The sequence below is a fragment of the Peromyscus maniculatus genome, chromosome 18 (genome assembly GCF_049852395.1).
Source record: "Peromyscus maniculatus bairdii isolate BWxNUB_F1_BW_parent chromosome 18, HU_Pman_BW_mat_3.1, whole genome shotgun sequence".
Classification (NCBI taxonomy): domain Eukaryota; kingdom Metazoa; phylum Chordata; class Mammalia; order Rodentia; family Cricetidae; genus Peromyscus; species Peromyscus maniculatus.
The window spans coordinates 48,444,423-48,461,040 of record NC_134869.1 but is presented as its reverse complement, the minus strand read 5'-3'; the positions used below and the strand labels follow the sequence as shown (position 1 = coordinate 48,461,040).

The 16,618-nt window shown below is 43.5% G+C and overlaps 1 protein-coding gene across 2 annotated transcripts; it reads right to left on the bottom strand.

The window, feature by feature from the left end:
• Positions 1-807: 807 nt before the first annotated feature.
• Rxylt1 (ribitol xylosyltransferase 1) lies at positions 808-16,341 on the bottom strand. 2 transcript variants are annotated; one of them, XM_006973336.4, is made up of 6 exons: positions 16,038-16,341; positions 15,051-15,206; positions 11,195-11,297; positions 6,863-7,177; positions 4,694-4,864; positions 808-1,235 (listed from the first exon to the last, which is right to left on the bottom strand). In XM_006973336.4, exons 1-6 carry the CDS (start codon positions 16,213-16,215, stop codon positions 818-820), a joined length of 1,341 nt encoding a protein of 446 aa, XP_006973398.1. In that variant the 5' UTR covers positions 16,216-16,341; the 3' UTR covers positions 808-817. The 2 variants fall into 2 exon arrangements, with proteins under 2 accessions (XP_006973398.1, XP_015847716.1); XM_015992230.3 differs by lacking the exons at positions 11,195-11,297; positions 16,038-16,341.
• Between the last annotated feature and the right edge of the window lie 277 nt (positions 16,342-16,618).

The following is a 16,618-nucleotide window of genomic DNA, read 5'->3' as shown; positions in this document are numbered from 1 at the left end:
GAGAATGTATACATTGTGGACTGGCCATACGCACCTAATCAATATATACATTAGCTCAGAGTTAAGACTTTTGTGAGAGGACATAGCATCCACTCAGGCACTTTTCAATCATAGCATTACAGTAATCATCATGTTGTACAATAGAGCTGTTGAATTCATTGATCCTATCTAACTGTAATTTTGTAGCCATTGGTAGCCATCTATCCTTATAACTCTCACATCCAAATGTCAGTCCTAGGAAATAGTACTCTGTTAATTCCTATTTTTATTTCATGTGCACTTGTGTGCAGGTGTCGATGGAGGACAGTAGAGTGTGTCAGGGCCTATGGAGCAATACTTAGTGATGGTTGAGTGCCTGACGTGGATGCTGGGTACTAAACTCAGCTTGTATGAAAGAGGAGTAAGCACTCTTAACCACCAAGGCAACTCTCCAGTCCCTAATGTGGGCTACAGACAATGAGAAAAGTTAGTAAGGTGGACTTGCTCATCTTGGCGGAACCGAATCTGAGTACGGTATTTATCTGAAGACTGCGCATGCTGGTGAGAGGTCACGGACAGCTTGCGAGACTCATTTCTCTCCTTCTATCAGGTGCTTCCTGGGGACTGAATTTAGGTCATCTGGCTTGGCAGCAAGCACCTTTACCCACTCAATCATCTTGCCAGCTCTGAGTAAAATTCTACCATCTCTTTTATCTTATACATAGTAATAGCCAAACAGGAGAACATCTGGTCTGTTACAGAACACAGTGGATGAAGGCACCTTGGCAAACACTATAAATATACACACTTATGAGCACACTCTTAGTATTAGATATGATTAACCTTTATTATTCATAAAAAATGAACTTTCTAAAATACTAGTAAATTTCCACTTTAGCTCTGTTTTGAAGTGCTGGTACCACTGAAGCAACATTTTTCTTCTTTGAATTTTTTCTTGTAAAGTTAGAGTCTTCTCCTTTTCTAAAATAGCAGGAAGCTCCTTCCAGTTCCTGATGAAGATAAAGGGAGCATCCATGGCTTTGAGTAACTGCAGAGGAGCCCTGTGGTGAGTGGATGTGTTTCCACAGTAGCCAGCTGTCATTACATCCTCTACTACAGGAACGGAGCCAAAGGAGCAGGCCTCATATATCCTGTAACATTCCGTGTTCACTCCTACAGGACACAATGTGAGGTCGCTCTGAAGTAAAGCGTCTTGGTAATTCTTAAGACTTTCATTTGTCTCCTGAGGCTGCCACCTAGAAAATTAAACAAACAACAACAAAGAAATCGCTGTAGGGTTTTACTTTCCTATGGCATCTTTTCTGAAGGAAACCTTTTAATGTCAGTTGTCAAAATTGTGAACAAATACAGAGATGATAAGTGTAAGAGACACTGAAAACATTGGACCAAATATATTTCTTAAAACTTTTAAAGAATCTGGGGATGTGTATATAGCCCAGTTGGTAGCATTCAGACCTAGTACTGATCATCATCCATCCAAAAACTGGGTATGGTTGTAGACGCCAGTAATCATAGGAGATGGTAGGTGTAGGAAGAATTATGAGTTCAGAGTCATCCTGGCCTATACAATGAATTTGAGGCCAGCCTGTGCTACATGAGACTGCCTAAAACAATTAAAAAAAAAAAAAAGAATTTGAACGTTTTATTGTTATATATTTAAAATATCTGGTGATCAATTTTTGAGTGGGTAGTATTCATCCAACCTGTATTTCCCAAGTGCTGGGTTCTTTCCTCCTTGTCTTACTCTGTGTAGCAGTCTAGTAGTGGACAGTAAGTCTTTGAGTTAAAGTTGGGGCATTTTCTAGAAAGTCTGAAGATCTGTGAGGAAAATTAAAGCAGAGAAGCAGAGAGGGTCTGAAGCGGCAGGGCGGCATTCTCAAGCAGACTAGAGAACGTTTCATTGCTGAGCTGGATGCAGACAGGCAGGCTATGCAGATGTGGAGAAGGATGGAGAAGAGACCAAGATGAAGGTCGTGAGACCGCATGTGCCCACCACTGCATCTGCACAGCATGCTGGCAAGTTTTCTCTCACGATTGGGGTACCCTGGTGTGGCCAGCTGGGGGTTCCCCAATTATGCATAATTCATAACACGTGTAGAAGCTAAGTAAGAACTCACTTAGAAGCCAAGCATTTTGTTCTGTTTGTATTTTCTTAGTGAAATAAGCATGGGTTTTAAAGTCGGGGAGACTGAGGAGGAGGTGTTGAGAATTTAGGACAGAGAAGGTATAAAACAACCTTCAAAGAGGGAGGGAGGATACATTAGGAGGAAAGTTGGGCAAGTGGAGTTCTTCAGCTTCCAAACTGCAAATTCATGCAGGAGCATAAGTGCAGGTATGGGGTGGGCAGGTGAGACCAGCAGGGGGGGGGGTTTCCTAGATGAGGGTGGCCACATGAGGTTTTTTTTTTTTTTTTTTTTTTTTAAAGATTTATTTATTTATTATGTATACAATGTTCTGTCTGCATGTATGCCTGCAGGCCAGAAGAGGGCACCAGATCTCATTACAGATGGTTTTTTGCCACCATGTGGTTGCTGGGAATTGAACTCAGGACCTCTGGAAGAACAGCCAGTGCTCTAACCTCTGAGCCATCTCTCCAGCCCGAGGTTTTTTTTTTTTAAGGCTTTTATATTTCCTTATTGCCCCATTGTCTCCCTTCCGTAAAACTACTCGTGATTTTACTCCTTAAAAGGGACACAAGAGTTACACTCGGGGCTCCTTTCTTTAATCTGACTTAGGAGGCAGTCTCTGGCCAGCTCTTGGGTGCACCCCAATAGAAATCAAGCTTGCTTCAAATTTGGCTTAAATTGTGGTAGTAGTCTTATTCTTGCCATTGGGATTAACGTTTTCTGAAGAGCCCCAATGACATTCAGACCAACCACCCAAATTCTAAACCCTGACCTTCGCTTTGGAACTCCAGGGGCCTGGGGGCTGCCTCAGGAGGCACATGTCTTGTGATGTTCCAAGGCTCCGAGGCTGCCTTCAGTTCAAGGATTACTGGGGTGAATGTTCCTGCAGAGAAAAGCAGCAAGCATCCACGGAGGCCTCCTGGTGAGTCATAATCTGGTTCTGTTTTGTGGGATCCCTATCTGGGATGGGGGTGCACCCCAATATTCTCTGGTCCAGGGCAAAAAGCGAGACGTCCCCCTGCCCACCTGAGGTTCTTAGTCTGGTTTCATGCCCCGTTTGTCTTGTCATGGTTTTGGCTTCATTTTTACGGTCCTCTTTCTTCCTCCTGTACTTTCTGTGGTCATCCGTTTATCTGGACTTGGGGCGACTGAACTGATGGATAGTATGGGTAATAGGACTAGCAAGCCTAACTAACAGCCCTCTAGCCTGTGTTCTTAAGACTTGACAAACTTTACTCTGCTACAGTTACGGAGGATTATGATTATCCTATCATCAAGAGTCTCTTCTGAATGTTCTGTGAAACTGAATGGCCCACATCTGGGGTCGACTGGCCCTCCCAGGGTACTTTTGATTCTCAGAGAGCCTGGGTAATGGTTAGTCACCCTTGGTAAGTCTCACCACCCAGAGCAGATTGGACACGTCTTGTCTTGGGCTGAAGCGACTTTAAGGAATTAGGGTGGCAAGCCCAAGGCTCACTGCTGCAGAGGCTGGCATGAGACTGAAGAACTGGGGTTTCGGGAGGGCAGGACAGAATGGTCTGGAAGCAGCAGGGGCACAGAGGGTACTACCTGACCTCTAGCTCAACGCAATGAGAACCATTTTATTCGCATTTTTCCTCTGGTAAGCCTTTCCTCTTTTATACCACCCTCACTCATCCCTCACACCAGCCTGTCGTCTTGCCTTATGACCTTTGCTCCTCCCTCTACATGGACACTGCTGTCCCACGCCAGCACGAGGCTGACCCTGCACCTCTTCAGGCCTGTGTTTCATGTAGCCCTCTACTGGTGCTCTCCTGGGCCATCTGAAAACCAATGCTTCCTTCTTCACACCCAGTCCTCTGCGTGGCCTTCTTCTGCTTAACTCTTTGCTTACATGGCATTATCATCTTCTGACACACGCTACATTTCACTTGTCTCCTCCAATGAACACTTAAGTGCAATGGGCCTGTGTGTTGTTTTTGTTGACATTATCATGGTACAGTGGTTTCTGGCATATGAGAGTTGTTTGGCAACTGTTGGGTGGATGAATTTAATAGTTACATTAACAGTAATGACATCCATCTAGAAGGCGATTTCTGTCACAATTAAAAATAAATCTCTAGGGCTGGAGAGATGGCTCAGAGGTTAAGAGCACTGACTGCTCTTCCAGAGGTCCTGAGTTCAATTCCCAGCAACCACATGGTGGCTCACAACCATCTGTAATGAGATCTGCTGCCCTCTTCTGTATACATAATAAATAAATAAATCTTTAAAAAAAAAAAATAAATAAAAAAAAATAAATCTCTAGATCTAGAAGCATATCTTTTAGGCGTTTGTTCCCTGGCCCCCTGCTTTGTACTCTATGTGTTTATTTAAAAGCAAAAGAAATGATCGCAAAATGACTTCTGTTACTTTATCAACACCTCCTGGATTACCATGTAGAAGATGAGAGAGAAGCCAGTTTCTCAGCTTTGGTTACCCCTGTAGCTTCTGACAGGACAGCAGACTAAGTGGAGTTACCAGTGATTCTCAAAGTGACACCCAGATTGGAGAACAACAGGGAGGAAGCACACCAACATAGAACTTACTGTTCTCTTGCAGAAACCCAACAAAGTTTGTCACTTCCATCTTGTTTCAAAATGTTCAGGAGTGTCTGTCTTGATGAATTTGCATAGGCGGTTCCTAAAAAATTACATATGTAGGGCCTCTCATCATGAAGCATGGACCAGCTGGCTTCAGCCACAGGAAACTTCCTGTATCTATAAAAACAAGCTATGAATTATCGTATGGTAGGGTCATCCCACAGCCTGGCTTGTTAGGTTATGTATAGTAAGGACATTTAAAACATGATTTCTAAACACACTGTCCACCACAGACGTAAAGTCATTATTTATCCATTAAAAAGAAAATATACTGCTACAGTCATGAACTCTGACAAACTAACTCCAAGGAGTTTGCAAGTATATTACGACAAACAACAAATAAAACCTGTATACACAAAGGAGGCTGACTACAAGTGATGTGGGTCACTGACTGCAAGTGACTACGCTGTACAGACCATTATTGCATTTTGGGTCACATAATTTTTTGTTTAGAAGAGTCCTGTACACTGTGCCATGTTTAACAACATCCCTAGTGTGGGGGTTTGAATGTAATTGGCCCCAATAAGTTCACAGGGAATGGCACTATTAGGAGGTGTGGCATGGTTGGAGGAAGTGTGTCTCAGTTTACTTCCTGCTGCCTGTGGATCAAGATGTAGGACTCTCAGCTCCCTCTCCAGCACCACGTCTGCCTGCATGCCGCCATGCTTCCCACCTTGACAATAATGGGCTGAACCTCTGAACTATAAGCCAGGTCCAATTAAATGGTTTCCTTTATAAAGGTTGCTGTGGTCATGGTGTCTCTTCCTAGGATTGAACAATGACTAAGACACCTGGGATCTACCCAATTTGATGGCAGTTGTGACAATTTCCTCTCTTTAGTTGAGACAACCGAAAGTTTCCAGTTGGTACTGCATCTTTCCTCATTGGGGACAAGATAGATCTGGCAATACCAGAATTACCATGTTTCTATCTTCTATTATACAAATAGGTGATATCATACAAAGTGGAAAAAGTAGTATTTTTATAAATATAGGCTCTTCTCAAGGAATAGATTTTTCTGAAGGTCGTAAGGGTGGGTATACTTAACAAGTCTTTGAAGTTTTAAGACTGGTCTTAGCCCAAACCTATTCAGCTGAAATGTTGTACATGTCGGGGTGGGTATGTACCAATGACATTTCTCTGGTGACATCTGTGTAGCTAAATAGAGCTAAGCCTGAGGGTACAAATAGTGGTAACCAGTGACATAATGAATGTCTGATTTAAGACTACTGGTGAGATGATTCATTTACTCAACAAATAATTGAGTACCTACAGTGTATAAGCACTACTTTAAAATTTATTTTTCATTTATGTGTATAGGCGTATGCCTGCTCGTCTCCATGTGTAGCCACGTGACCACAGAGTTCAGAAAAGGGTGTCAGATTCCTTGGAAATACAATCATACACAGTTGTAAGCTACACCATGTTGGTGCTGGGAACTGAACCTGGGTCCCCTACAAGAGCAGGAAGTGTTCTTAACTGCTGGGCTATTGCTGTAGCTCTTCACGTACACTTTTAGAGCAGGGAAGAAAATTCCTGCCCTCAGAAAGTTTATATATTAGTGGGAGCCTGGCTTAAAGTTTGCTTACTATTAAAAACCTATCTATAAAAAGCTTAAAAAATGTTTTCCAAATTTTTAACCTGGGGGATGATTACATATTGAAGATCTTAAATTATTATTGAATTAACCTTTGCTTTTATAGTTGAGATTTATATAAAGTCAGCCAATCACAACCCAAGGGTAAATGTATTCTTTATATAAAAATATTACAACAAAAGTATTTGTTTTCACTAGAAATTATGGCTCTGTGCTTGCTCATTCTCTGTTAATCATCTCTTTAGGACATTATTAGCTTAAAAATTGATCCTATATTCATTTGAAACAAAAAAGTTCTCATCAGTTCTCCTCAGAGGAGGGTAAAATACTCCTCAAACAACAACAACAACAACTGCTCACTATTGTCACTGAGGCACGAGGCCACACTCATTTGGACTGTAGGAAAGATGGCCCCTGGCCTCATCCTCTGTAAGCCCAGCACCATTTAAAACACCCTGTTCCTGATTGAGAAATCAGACCTTAGGGTCTAGAGATGCACAATCTTATCTTGTACTTACGTTGCTACACCTAAAGGCCACTGGAGAACGTCCACGCCGTTAATCCAGGGGCTGTCGTAGGTTATGAAAAGCAGGTCCACAAAGCCTCCGTTTCTTCTGAGGAACCGCACGATCCAGTCATTGTCACAGTACTCATTTCCAAGCAAGACAACAGCCAGATGCCTCAGCTTCTGGGTTCGCATGAGATTCTGTGCGTAAAGTAACCACTGGGTGGCATGGACGATCTTTGCCTTTTCTCTTCCATTTAAAACAAGGACCACGTTGTCCACATGTATGGAGAAGTAGCCTGGAAGTACTGCTGGGCCAGTGATGAAACTGTAGAAAACAACACACCACAAACAAGAGATAAACAAAACTGAACAGAGGAAAATTTCAATCACTTTACATAAAATCCAGAATGAGATTTAATTCATACTCTCTTTAGAAATGAAATCTGTATAATACAAATTCTTCTGAATAAGTCTGGGACAGGGCTACAGACTAATAGAAAGCTTTGGATGTAAAATTCAACTACTATATGAAAATGATTGTGTGGGATTCTCATGTCTTCACTGAAGGCAAGGTATCAAAATATAATGTAAAGGAAAACATATCAAGTTTCAGGATATGCTTAACACACAATTAAAATGATTTGTGTACATGTGTGTGCACGCATGCATGTGCACCAAGGTGTGTGTGCAGGCCAGAGGACAAATTTGCAGGAGCTGGCTCTCTCCTGCCACCATGCAGGTCTTGGGGTTGAACTCAGGTTGTCTGGCTTTGAGGCAACCATTTTTACCATCTTGCCAGCCCTTAAAGTATAATTTTAACTATGAAAATACACATTGAAAAAAAATACTTATATGCTTCTATCAGCAGAAATGTAAAACTCTGAGAGAGAACAGACACCAGATTCTTAACAGCAATTCTCTCTGAAGAACGAAGAATAAAGGACTAGGAAACAAAGAAAGGTCTTCTTTCATTGGAAACATTTCTTTGAAAAGGAAAGTGAAATAAAAAGAATTCATGACAGCTGAAATATGTTGTGAGTGGTTAGCATGTGGGAGTACGTTGTAGTTCTTGGTTTGAATACAGTTTTTAAAAGTTTTCATAAGAGGAATAAACATGCTCCACCGTCAAAACTCGCACTGACCTATGTTGCCCCAAACAATCACTGCCACGGAAGTATTTTGAACTTTAGTGGAAGTGCGAAGGAATGAGCAGCTGGGAAACAGTGAGTGTGCACAACTGTCTGGAAAGCACGGAGGAGGATGAGGATGAGGAGCGCAGGGGGAGAGGAAGGAAAGGAAGGCAGTCCTGGGAAGAGCTGTCCCGGAAGACGGCGTGCACAGACGTGGGACTAGGAGAGATCACCTCACAGCGTGCTCAGCGCGGGTAAAGGCTCTGTCACCTGAGAACGCTGGGGCGCGGAGTTAAGGGAGGTAAGTCTGGATGGCCTTGCTTTTCCTCGAGTTTCTGCTCCTCCTCCTGACTGCGGGAAGAAAGCGTGCCACCGCTCCCTGTGTGTGTGGTGTTGGGAAGCAAGCCTGGAGTCTGTGTGCTTTAGGAAAGCCTTCCACTAATGAGCTGCATCTCCAGCTCCTTGCTACTGCATTTCCAACATGAGATTATGAAGACTGCTGAATTTTCCTACTACATATTAACATTATAAAATAAAGCTTTTGTATGGCTTAGTATAATATACAGGTTGAATGTTATATTTTAGTTAACTAAGGTTATCACTGAAGTGCCTATCATGAAAACCCATTAATGTCCTCAGAATAATTGTATCTAAAGAGCTCATGTGTAGAATTCTAAAAGGTAATCTACTCTTTTAGGTAAGTGAGCATATGAGTAAGCATCACAACTTACAATTTTCAATATATTTTTTCACACTGCTTGCCTCAATCGAAAAATGTCTTTAAGCCGGGCAGCAGTGGCACACACCTTTAATCCCGGCACTCGGGAGGTAGAGTCAGGTGGATCTCTGTGAGTTTGAGGACAGCCTGGTCTACAGAGCGAGATCCAGGATAGGCACCAAAACTACACAGAGAAACCCTGTCTCAGAAAACCAAAAAAAAAAAAAAAAAAAAAGAAAAGAAAAGAAAAGAAAAAGAAAAATGTCTTCAGAGTAAATACTTCAATTTAGAGAGCCCAGAGGAATCATTTAAATCATTAGTATCTACATAACTTGATCGAGCTTACAACGTGCAATTCCACGAGTTTGTTAATTTTGGATAAATTATATACTACTCTTCATTGTTTAATAAGATATTTTAAATTTTTGTTACAGCACTTGAACACACAGTTGTCTAAGAGGAAATGGCACTGTTTTTTGATGCTAACATAAAATCTCACATACAAATTTCAGAAGGGTAAACTGGGGTTTAGCCTTTCTTGAGAGTTAACAGTGTCTACTTGAATCCCCTTCTATCACTGTGGTAATAGCACATAACTGTAAGCTTAAGGATGCTACTTATGCACATAATAGACATTCGCTTTTTTTTTTTCTGGTACGGGCAACTGAACCGTGAGAGCCTTGCACATTCTAGAACAGCCTTCCTTCACCGAGGTCCATGTCCAGTCACACATCTACTTTCAAACAGTGAAGTTGATACACTGTAACGCTTAGGAATATACACATGACCTACAAAGAGCAACAAGTATAAGTATCTGTTTACTCCTTAGGCTTCACTCCTCTGAGAGGATTCCTGTAATGACGGGTCAGGAAGCTCAGTGCTCGCCCGGCAAGCCGGAGGACGGAAGTGCAATTCCTCACACCACTGTGAAAAGCTAGATGTAGCACAGAGATAGGTGTAGCCCTGGGTCTCACTGTCCAGCCGGCCTATCCTAATCATTGAACTCCTACGAGAAACCGTTTCCCCCCAAAAATCAACTGGCAGTAGTTGCTACTGGGGGAGGGAGAGAGGGAAAGAGAGGGAGAGGGAGAGGGAGAGGGAGAGGGAGAGAGAGACTGACCGAGAGAGCCATTTTTCTTCAGGGATTTGGGCCCTGAGAAGCAACCCATGCTCCAGCAGATTGTCTCATGTACAGGCATCACTAAATGGACTCAGTGGGTATTGAATTAGAGAGAGTGAGAGCAAGAGAATGAGAGAGACAGACAGACAAAGACTGAGACAGAGAGAGTGCACATGTGGACGCACGTGCACATGAAGTCAGGAGGGGAGAGTGGTGGAGCTGTACAGAAGGAACTGGAAGGTGGGCAATGCAGGCTGACTGGAGGCAAACACATTACATTCGCATACTAACATTAATAAAACATTACTGAAAACACACAGGCCTACAGCTCCTAATAAGGAATGCCCAAGGTTGGCCTGCCTTCCACTCGGAACCACCCTCCCTCCTCCTAAGGAACACGGCTAAGTGCAATAAACCTGCCAAGTGTTGTAAAGTCGGCAACCACGGCAGCGGTGAAGGTTCAAATGAACCTGAGTCAAGGATAGCTTCTCCTCCCTTGTTTATGTGGATAAGAATGGATTTGCAATAAACCCCAGAATCCCTTGTTGACACCCACCCCAACAACAGAACTGTCACAAGAAATAAACACGTAAAAACAACTCATGTTTATCCCAGTAAAAACCAAAATGGAAATAGCACTTTCATATCAAAATTACAATTTTTCTAGTTAAAGTCATGTTAATTCTATTTAACAATTAAGAAATTATATAGTGATAGGTAAATTAAATGAAAGTAAAACCCCTAAATGTCTAGGCAATGAATTCATTTTACAGAATCTAAAAATCAGAATAGAAAGAGTTCTCAATTTTGCAAAAACTGGGAATCTAGATCATTAAAAATATCATAGTAGATATGACATAAAATGTTTTAATAAATAAAAGTTGGATTCTATCTGAATATTACAAGGCTAATATATCTACTAATGAAAAGAAAATAATGAAAGTAATACTTGTTTACATGTTAGTCCTGCTAGGCAAAGAACATTAAATATTCATTTACCAGTCAAGTGTATAAAATACAGAATATGAAGTTTTCCAAATCATCAGCTAAAAACAAAACAGAAATAAGACTCCCCCAAACTTATTTCATTTTTTTTTTCAGTAGTGGGGACAGAACCCAGGGCCTTGCACACGGCAGGCAGGTACCAATGTACCACTGAGGTACATCTCCAGTCCTCCCGCCCAAATTATTTTGTAATGTCCAATTTAATAAGAAAATGTTTAATGAAGCTTGAACTATGAACACATAGCCACAAGATTTATTTCTGTATTTTTCCCAAGCTGAAATGGAAGCGATGTACAAAAGTCTATTTCCCTCTAGTAGTTACATCAATCATCATGTAGTAGCACAAGGTTAATGCTGTCTAACTGATACCTGTAATGTGTTCTTCCTACAATTGAATATCCTCCCCTCCACTGAGCAGTCACGTCAGCGGGATCAAGAGTGCCTTCAAATATGTGTTCCCAGAGATACAAGCCTGGTAACAAAGGAAGAAAACAGAAACATCTGCTGCCTTATCCAGTTTAGTATGTCCAAGAAATGTATCTTTTCTTTCTTGCTATTTTGACTATGAGCCCAGAAGTTTCCTGCTGTGGTCTGCTGGCGGGCAGTGCCACCAAGCAAAACCTCAGTCAATATGGCAACTAACTGTACAAGGGACAGACTTCAGTGGCTGTAGGTGTTAAAAGTGGGTTGCAGTGAAGACAAGAGAATCTTTTATTTTACACTGAGGAACCCCTAATGTCACTGAACCCTTACTGACCATCATATTTTGAAAAAAAAAAAATGTGTATTACAAACTAAATTACCATCCTTTTTAGAATTAACTTAATGTCGTAACTGGAGGGACTAAACATTTTGCGCTGAAGCCAGAGGAGCTCACCAGTATACCACACATTCAGTATGTCAAGGGGGTACTGCCTCCCCATTTCATCAGACATCCCTGAATGCACGATCCCCTCATAGCCAAATGACAGCTCAGCCTTTCTCCTTAGGACAACCACGACGCTTGGTCTGGGTGTCATCCGAATGAAAGCTCTTAGAGTGGACAAGGTCAGCAGCACTCACGAGGTAACGTTAGCATACAACACCTTTGAGAACACTGTGTCAGTTATACTGACAGACGTATTCTGTTCCACTCCCATTATGCCATGTTACTAAAGTCACCCTAACCACCAGTTTTAGAATTTGGGCAATCAGATAAAGCTTCCAAATGTGTCAGGCTGAATAATTCCCTCCTTCTCCATGTCCATTATCTTCATCTCTAGAACCTGTGAATATTATCTTACATAGCAAAAGAGTGTCTCAGTGTGACTAAGGTGCTGAGACGGTGAGCATTCCAGAGACACGTGAAACGCTCCCCTTGAAAAGGCAGGAAGTAAAGTTGAAGTGTTTTGAATCATGAAATACAGTAGTTCACTATAGCAGCCATGGAAAACTATGTGTTATGGGGGCAGGACATGGTATCAAGTGAGGTGCTACTGTAGCAAAGAGTTACAAGTGTGGAAGTGGCCAGGCGGGCAGTGGTAATGCACACCTTTAATCCCAGCACTCGGGAGGCAGAGCCAGGCGGATCTCTGGGAGTTCGAGGCCAGCCTGGTCCACAGAGCGAGATCCAGGACAGGCTCCAAAACTACCCAGAGAAACCCTGTCCCGAAAAAACAAAAACAAAACAAAACAAGAAAGTGTGGAGGTGGCTTTGAAATAGGGACATGGGGGGGCTGGAAGAATTTGGGAGAGAATGATTTTGAACCACGTCTACACTAGAACATGCCTTAAACAGAGAGCGCAGAGAAATGCAGATGCTCAGAGTTCATTTCGTGAGGAAGACTCAGGTGAGAGTGAGGAACACAGGAGAGAAAAATGACACTGTCTGATGAACACGCAGACTGTCACACACTGACTGCTGGCGGAACGTGCGTCTCAAAGGGACACTGAGCGTGTAAGGAGACAGGACTGTGATACTAGAAACGAGGAAAGGGGACCTGTGTGCACAAGGGTCACAGACTCAGCCGAACTGTGTCCCGTGTATGTGTGAAATGGAACTTGGAAGTGATGAACTCGGGCATTGCTCTGAAGAGATTTCTAACCAAAGTACTGACTGCCTGGTTTTGTTCTTCTTTTATAATTATAGTAAAATACAGGAGGAAAGAGAGACTGAGGGATGAAATGTCAAACAACAAGATAACAGGATTTGATAATGGGAACGTTTTGGACTATTCAGATTTTAAAAGAGATGAAAAAGCCACATTTCCTGTCAGAAAACCATGCTGTGGAGAAGCCAAAGATGTGGTGGCTGTAATTAACTTTCTGTTAGTGCCTCAAACGAAATTAAAATAGTCATCGGCAAAAGAGGCTGTTGGAAGAGATTATGCATGTGACTTGTGGATCTCCTTAGCCACCTTAGCAGATGCCAGAAATCGAGACGAGACTATCCAGGAAAGATGTGTGGGGGAGTTCCATTCCTAATAGAGTGAATTCTTGTGACAAAGCACAAGAGACCCCCGAAGTTTTAGAGAACGCTGTGTTATTAGGAGTCCTGGCCACCTAGATCAGCTGTGACAGAGAGGCTGAAACGAATGAAGTCCATTTTGGCTCAAAAATTCCACCAGCAGGGAAGGCTGATACATCGACTGAGCTGCTAACACACGATGCTCCTCACGCAGATGGAAGGACGGCTCCCAAGGTGGAGCTGAGGGGACAGAGGACAAAGCCGTGCTGGAGATCACTCGAGGCAGAAAAATCTCATGGTATTTCCCTCATTTTCCAATGTGTTTGCACCAAGGACTCCTTTTTACACACACGTTCCCCTTTTAATGGGAATTCTGTAACTGGTCTGTTATGACCACATGGGGTAGATGCTGATGATGAAAGAAGTGGTTGATAAAGGGCCACTATGATGCTTACTGGACCAAATAAAGTCTAAAGACATGAAAACCCACTCCCATCTAAAATTTAAAGTAGAATGAGAACATGGAGACTTACAGGAAGAAATCAGTACTTAATTTAAAATTCAACAACAACAACAGAAAAACCACCACAACCTCCACCACCACTACCACCAGAAAAATCCCTCTGGACTATGAAGATTGAGTCATTACAAATCCAGGTCCAGCAGGAACGTTCCAGATGTCGTTTTTGGTAACTCATCATAAACAAACTTATGAAATACCACAAGTCAGGTGCGAGGGATTATTATTATTATTATTATTATTATTATTATTATTATTATTATTACCATTACCCTTTTGTCGTCTTGTACTTACTTCCAACTACATCTCTCACCGGACGTTCAGGCCAACTCATGTTCAAAAGAGCCTCTTCTACAGAAGGTGTTTGTAAGAGGGACTATGTAAAATGAGGAAACGCCAGTCAAAGGGCCTAAGGTCTCATTAATACAGACTGGATTAACTCTGGAGATCTAAGGTACAATATTATGATTGTACTTACTAATGCTATACCGTATACTTGCTGTTTCTGAGAGATTAAATTTTAAATGTTCTCACCAAAAATAAATGTTATATGATGGGTAGCCTGCTGACAATTTCACAATGCAAATGTTAATCACCCTATCAGTATTGTACACTATAAATATATACATATATATACATACATACATATATATAAAACCTCAATCACGGAGGGCCTTACTCTCTTATCTGAGCGAAATGTATATCCTAGAACATTAGACTCCTGATAAAGCAGCTCTTGTGAACTAACAAGGTTTCTGTTTACTTATTTTTGGTGCTGGGACTGAGCTGAGGTCAGCATTGTACACGTTAGAGTTTAATTAACTATATACTATATCCCCTCACTGGACACACTGAACATATTAAAAACCAAGGAAGGCTTGCAATGAAGAACCTTGTTGAACACTGCCCTGTTTAGCATTTCCTAAACTTGTCTGCTCACTAAGGAGAGGGCCCACATATTACACATATATATCAAGTGACCATTAATTACACAGACGAATGAAAATTCCGTGAGCACATGAGTTACAATATAATGATGCTACACAATCTACTTTGTATCTACTCACAAATGTAAATAACCAGTATGGGAGCATTTGCATACTTGTTACCTATGGGGAAAGACAAATGAAATTCTGACAAAAGGTGAAAGAAAGTATTTTCATTAAACGATGAAATAAAACTCTAGTAAATTCAATACCTCTACAGTACACATTTTACATTACCTATGTATGCTTTTTTTCCTCTTTGCATTAACTTACCAATAGCAGCTTTGCCCCAAATTTGGACCCTGTGCTCTATTTTTTCTTTTGTGGATTTGTTTAATATTTGCAGGTTAGTTTTAACTCTGTGTTGCTGCTCATTTTTTTCATCTTCTTCCCAAGGATTCCATTCTTCACTCTCCAGAGCTGCCCGTTCTGTTTTAAAGAGAGTGACTGCGTTTACCACTGAGAAATAATAACAGCTGGTACAAAGTCAAGTCATTTGAGTGAGATGCTAGAGGGGACTAGTTTCACCTTCAAGTTTCAGAGACAAACAATCGAACTTGAGGCATACGATTGAAAAAAAAAAAGGAAAATAAAAGAAAACAACATTTTACTGAACATCTCTGTTAAAGATTTAAAAACTTTTAACATGAGCTAGAACAAGTTATGTCTTCCCCACAAACCTTTAGAAACACCTGCAGAACACATATCAAGCTACACGTTTTAGTTCTGGAACTGTTCACCGGTTTTATATAAGGAAGCTACTAGTAAAAACCTTAACTTGAGCACGCCGTCTCCACCAGTGTCATAACACAGCTGTGCAAAAATTCTGAGCAGGGGTGGGGTGGAAAAGGATTGCCATTCCCAAACATGTCAAAATACCAGATGGGACTCGGAGCTGGAAATAGAAAGCACGGCCTTCTGAAGCCCCATGATTAGAAAGGACCGTGCTTAACATGGGTCGAGATGCCTTAAACCGGGCGGTGATCTGCAGCTCGCCGGCGGCATTCCTGCAAACCTCGGGCCTTGGAGGCATAGCGAGGGGTCTACCCCAGGATTTAAAGGCGTGCACGCCTCCAGCCTCCGGGGTGGCGACCGGGGCAGGGAGCTGGCCACCGGGGTGAGAAAAGCCGCCGAGCCGAGCCCAGAGCCGGCTCCAGAGGCGGAGGGGGAGGCTCGCACCGAGGCCCGAGAGATCCCAGGGCGAGCCCGGGGGCGCGCGTGGCTCGCCCGCCGCCCCAGCCCCCGCCGCCTCTGCCCTACCTCGGCCGAGCCTCTCCTTGGCCTGAGCCGCCGCCGCCGCCGCTTTCCTGGAGCCCCGAGAGGTCGCGGCGGGCGCACGGCGGTGGCGCCCGAAGAAGACGTGGTAGGCGGCGTAGATGGAGAAGACGCAGTATAGGGCGACGAGGAGCGAGCACAGCGGCGTCCGCGTCAGCCGCATCCCAACGCCGCTCCCCGGCCCGGCGTCCTCAGGAAAAGCCCCGGCTCGGGCCTGCGGCCCCGGGTGTGGGCCAGGCCCTGGCTGCACCGTTCAGGCCCCGCCCCTGGCTCCTTCGGCCCCGCCCTTCCTCAAGACAGACCGCCCGCCTGACGGCCCCTGAAACGCAGGCCTCCTCCCGGGGCGGGGTCCTGCGGGCCACGCCTCCTCCCGGGGCGGCGTCCTGCGGGCCCCGCCTCCTCCCGGGGCGGCGTCCTGCGGGCCCCGCCTCCTCCCGGGGCGGCGTCCTGCGGGCCCCGCCTCCTCCCGGGGCGGCGTCCTGCGGGCCCCGCCTCCTCCCGGGGTGGCCTCCTGCAGGCCCCGCCTCCTACCGTAGCCTCACTCAGGCCCCGCCTCCTCCCGGGAC

Bases quoted from the DNA above. Each gene is read 5' to 3' on its own strand.
- Rxylt1 (XM_006973336.4), bottom strand. From the start codon at position 16,215: ATGCGGCTGACGCGGACGCCGCTGTGCTCGCTCCTCGTCGCCCTATAC. The intron at 7,178-11,194 runs GTATCAGTTAGA...TGTTTTCTACAG, and splicing joins GTAGGAAGAACACATTACAG to TTTCATCACTGGCCCAGCAG. The intron at 4,865-6,862 runs GTAAGTACAAGA...TTGTTTTTATAG, and splicing joins TGGCCTTTAGGTGTAGCAAC to ATACAGGAAGTTTCCTGTGG.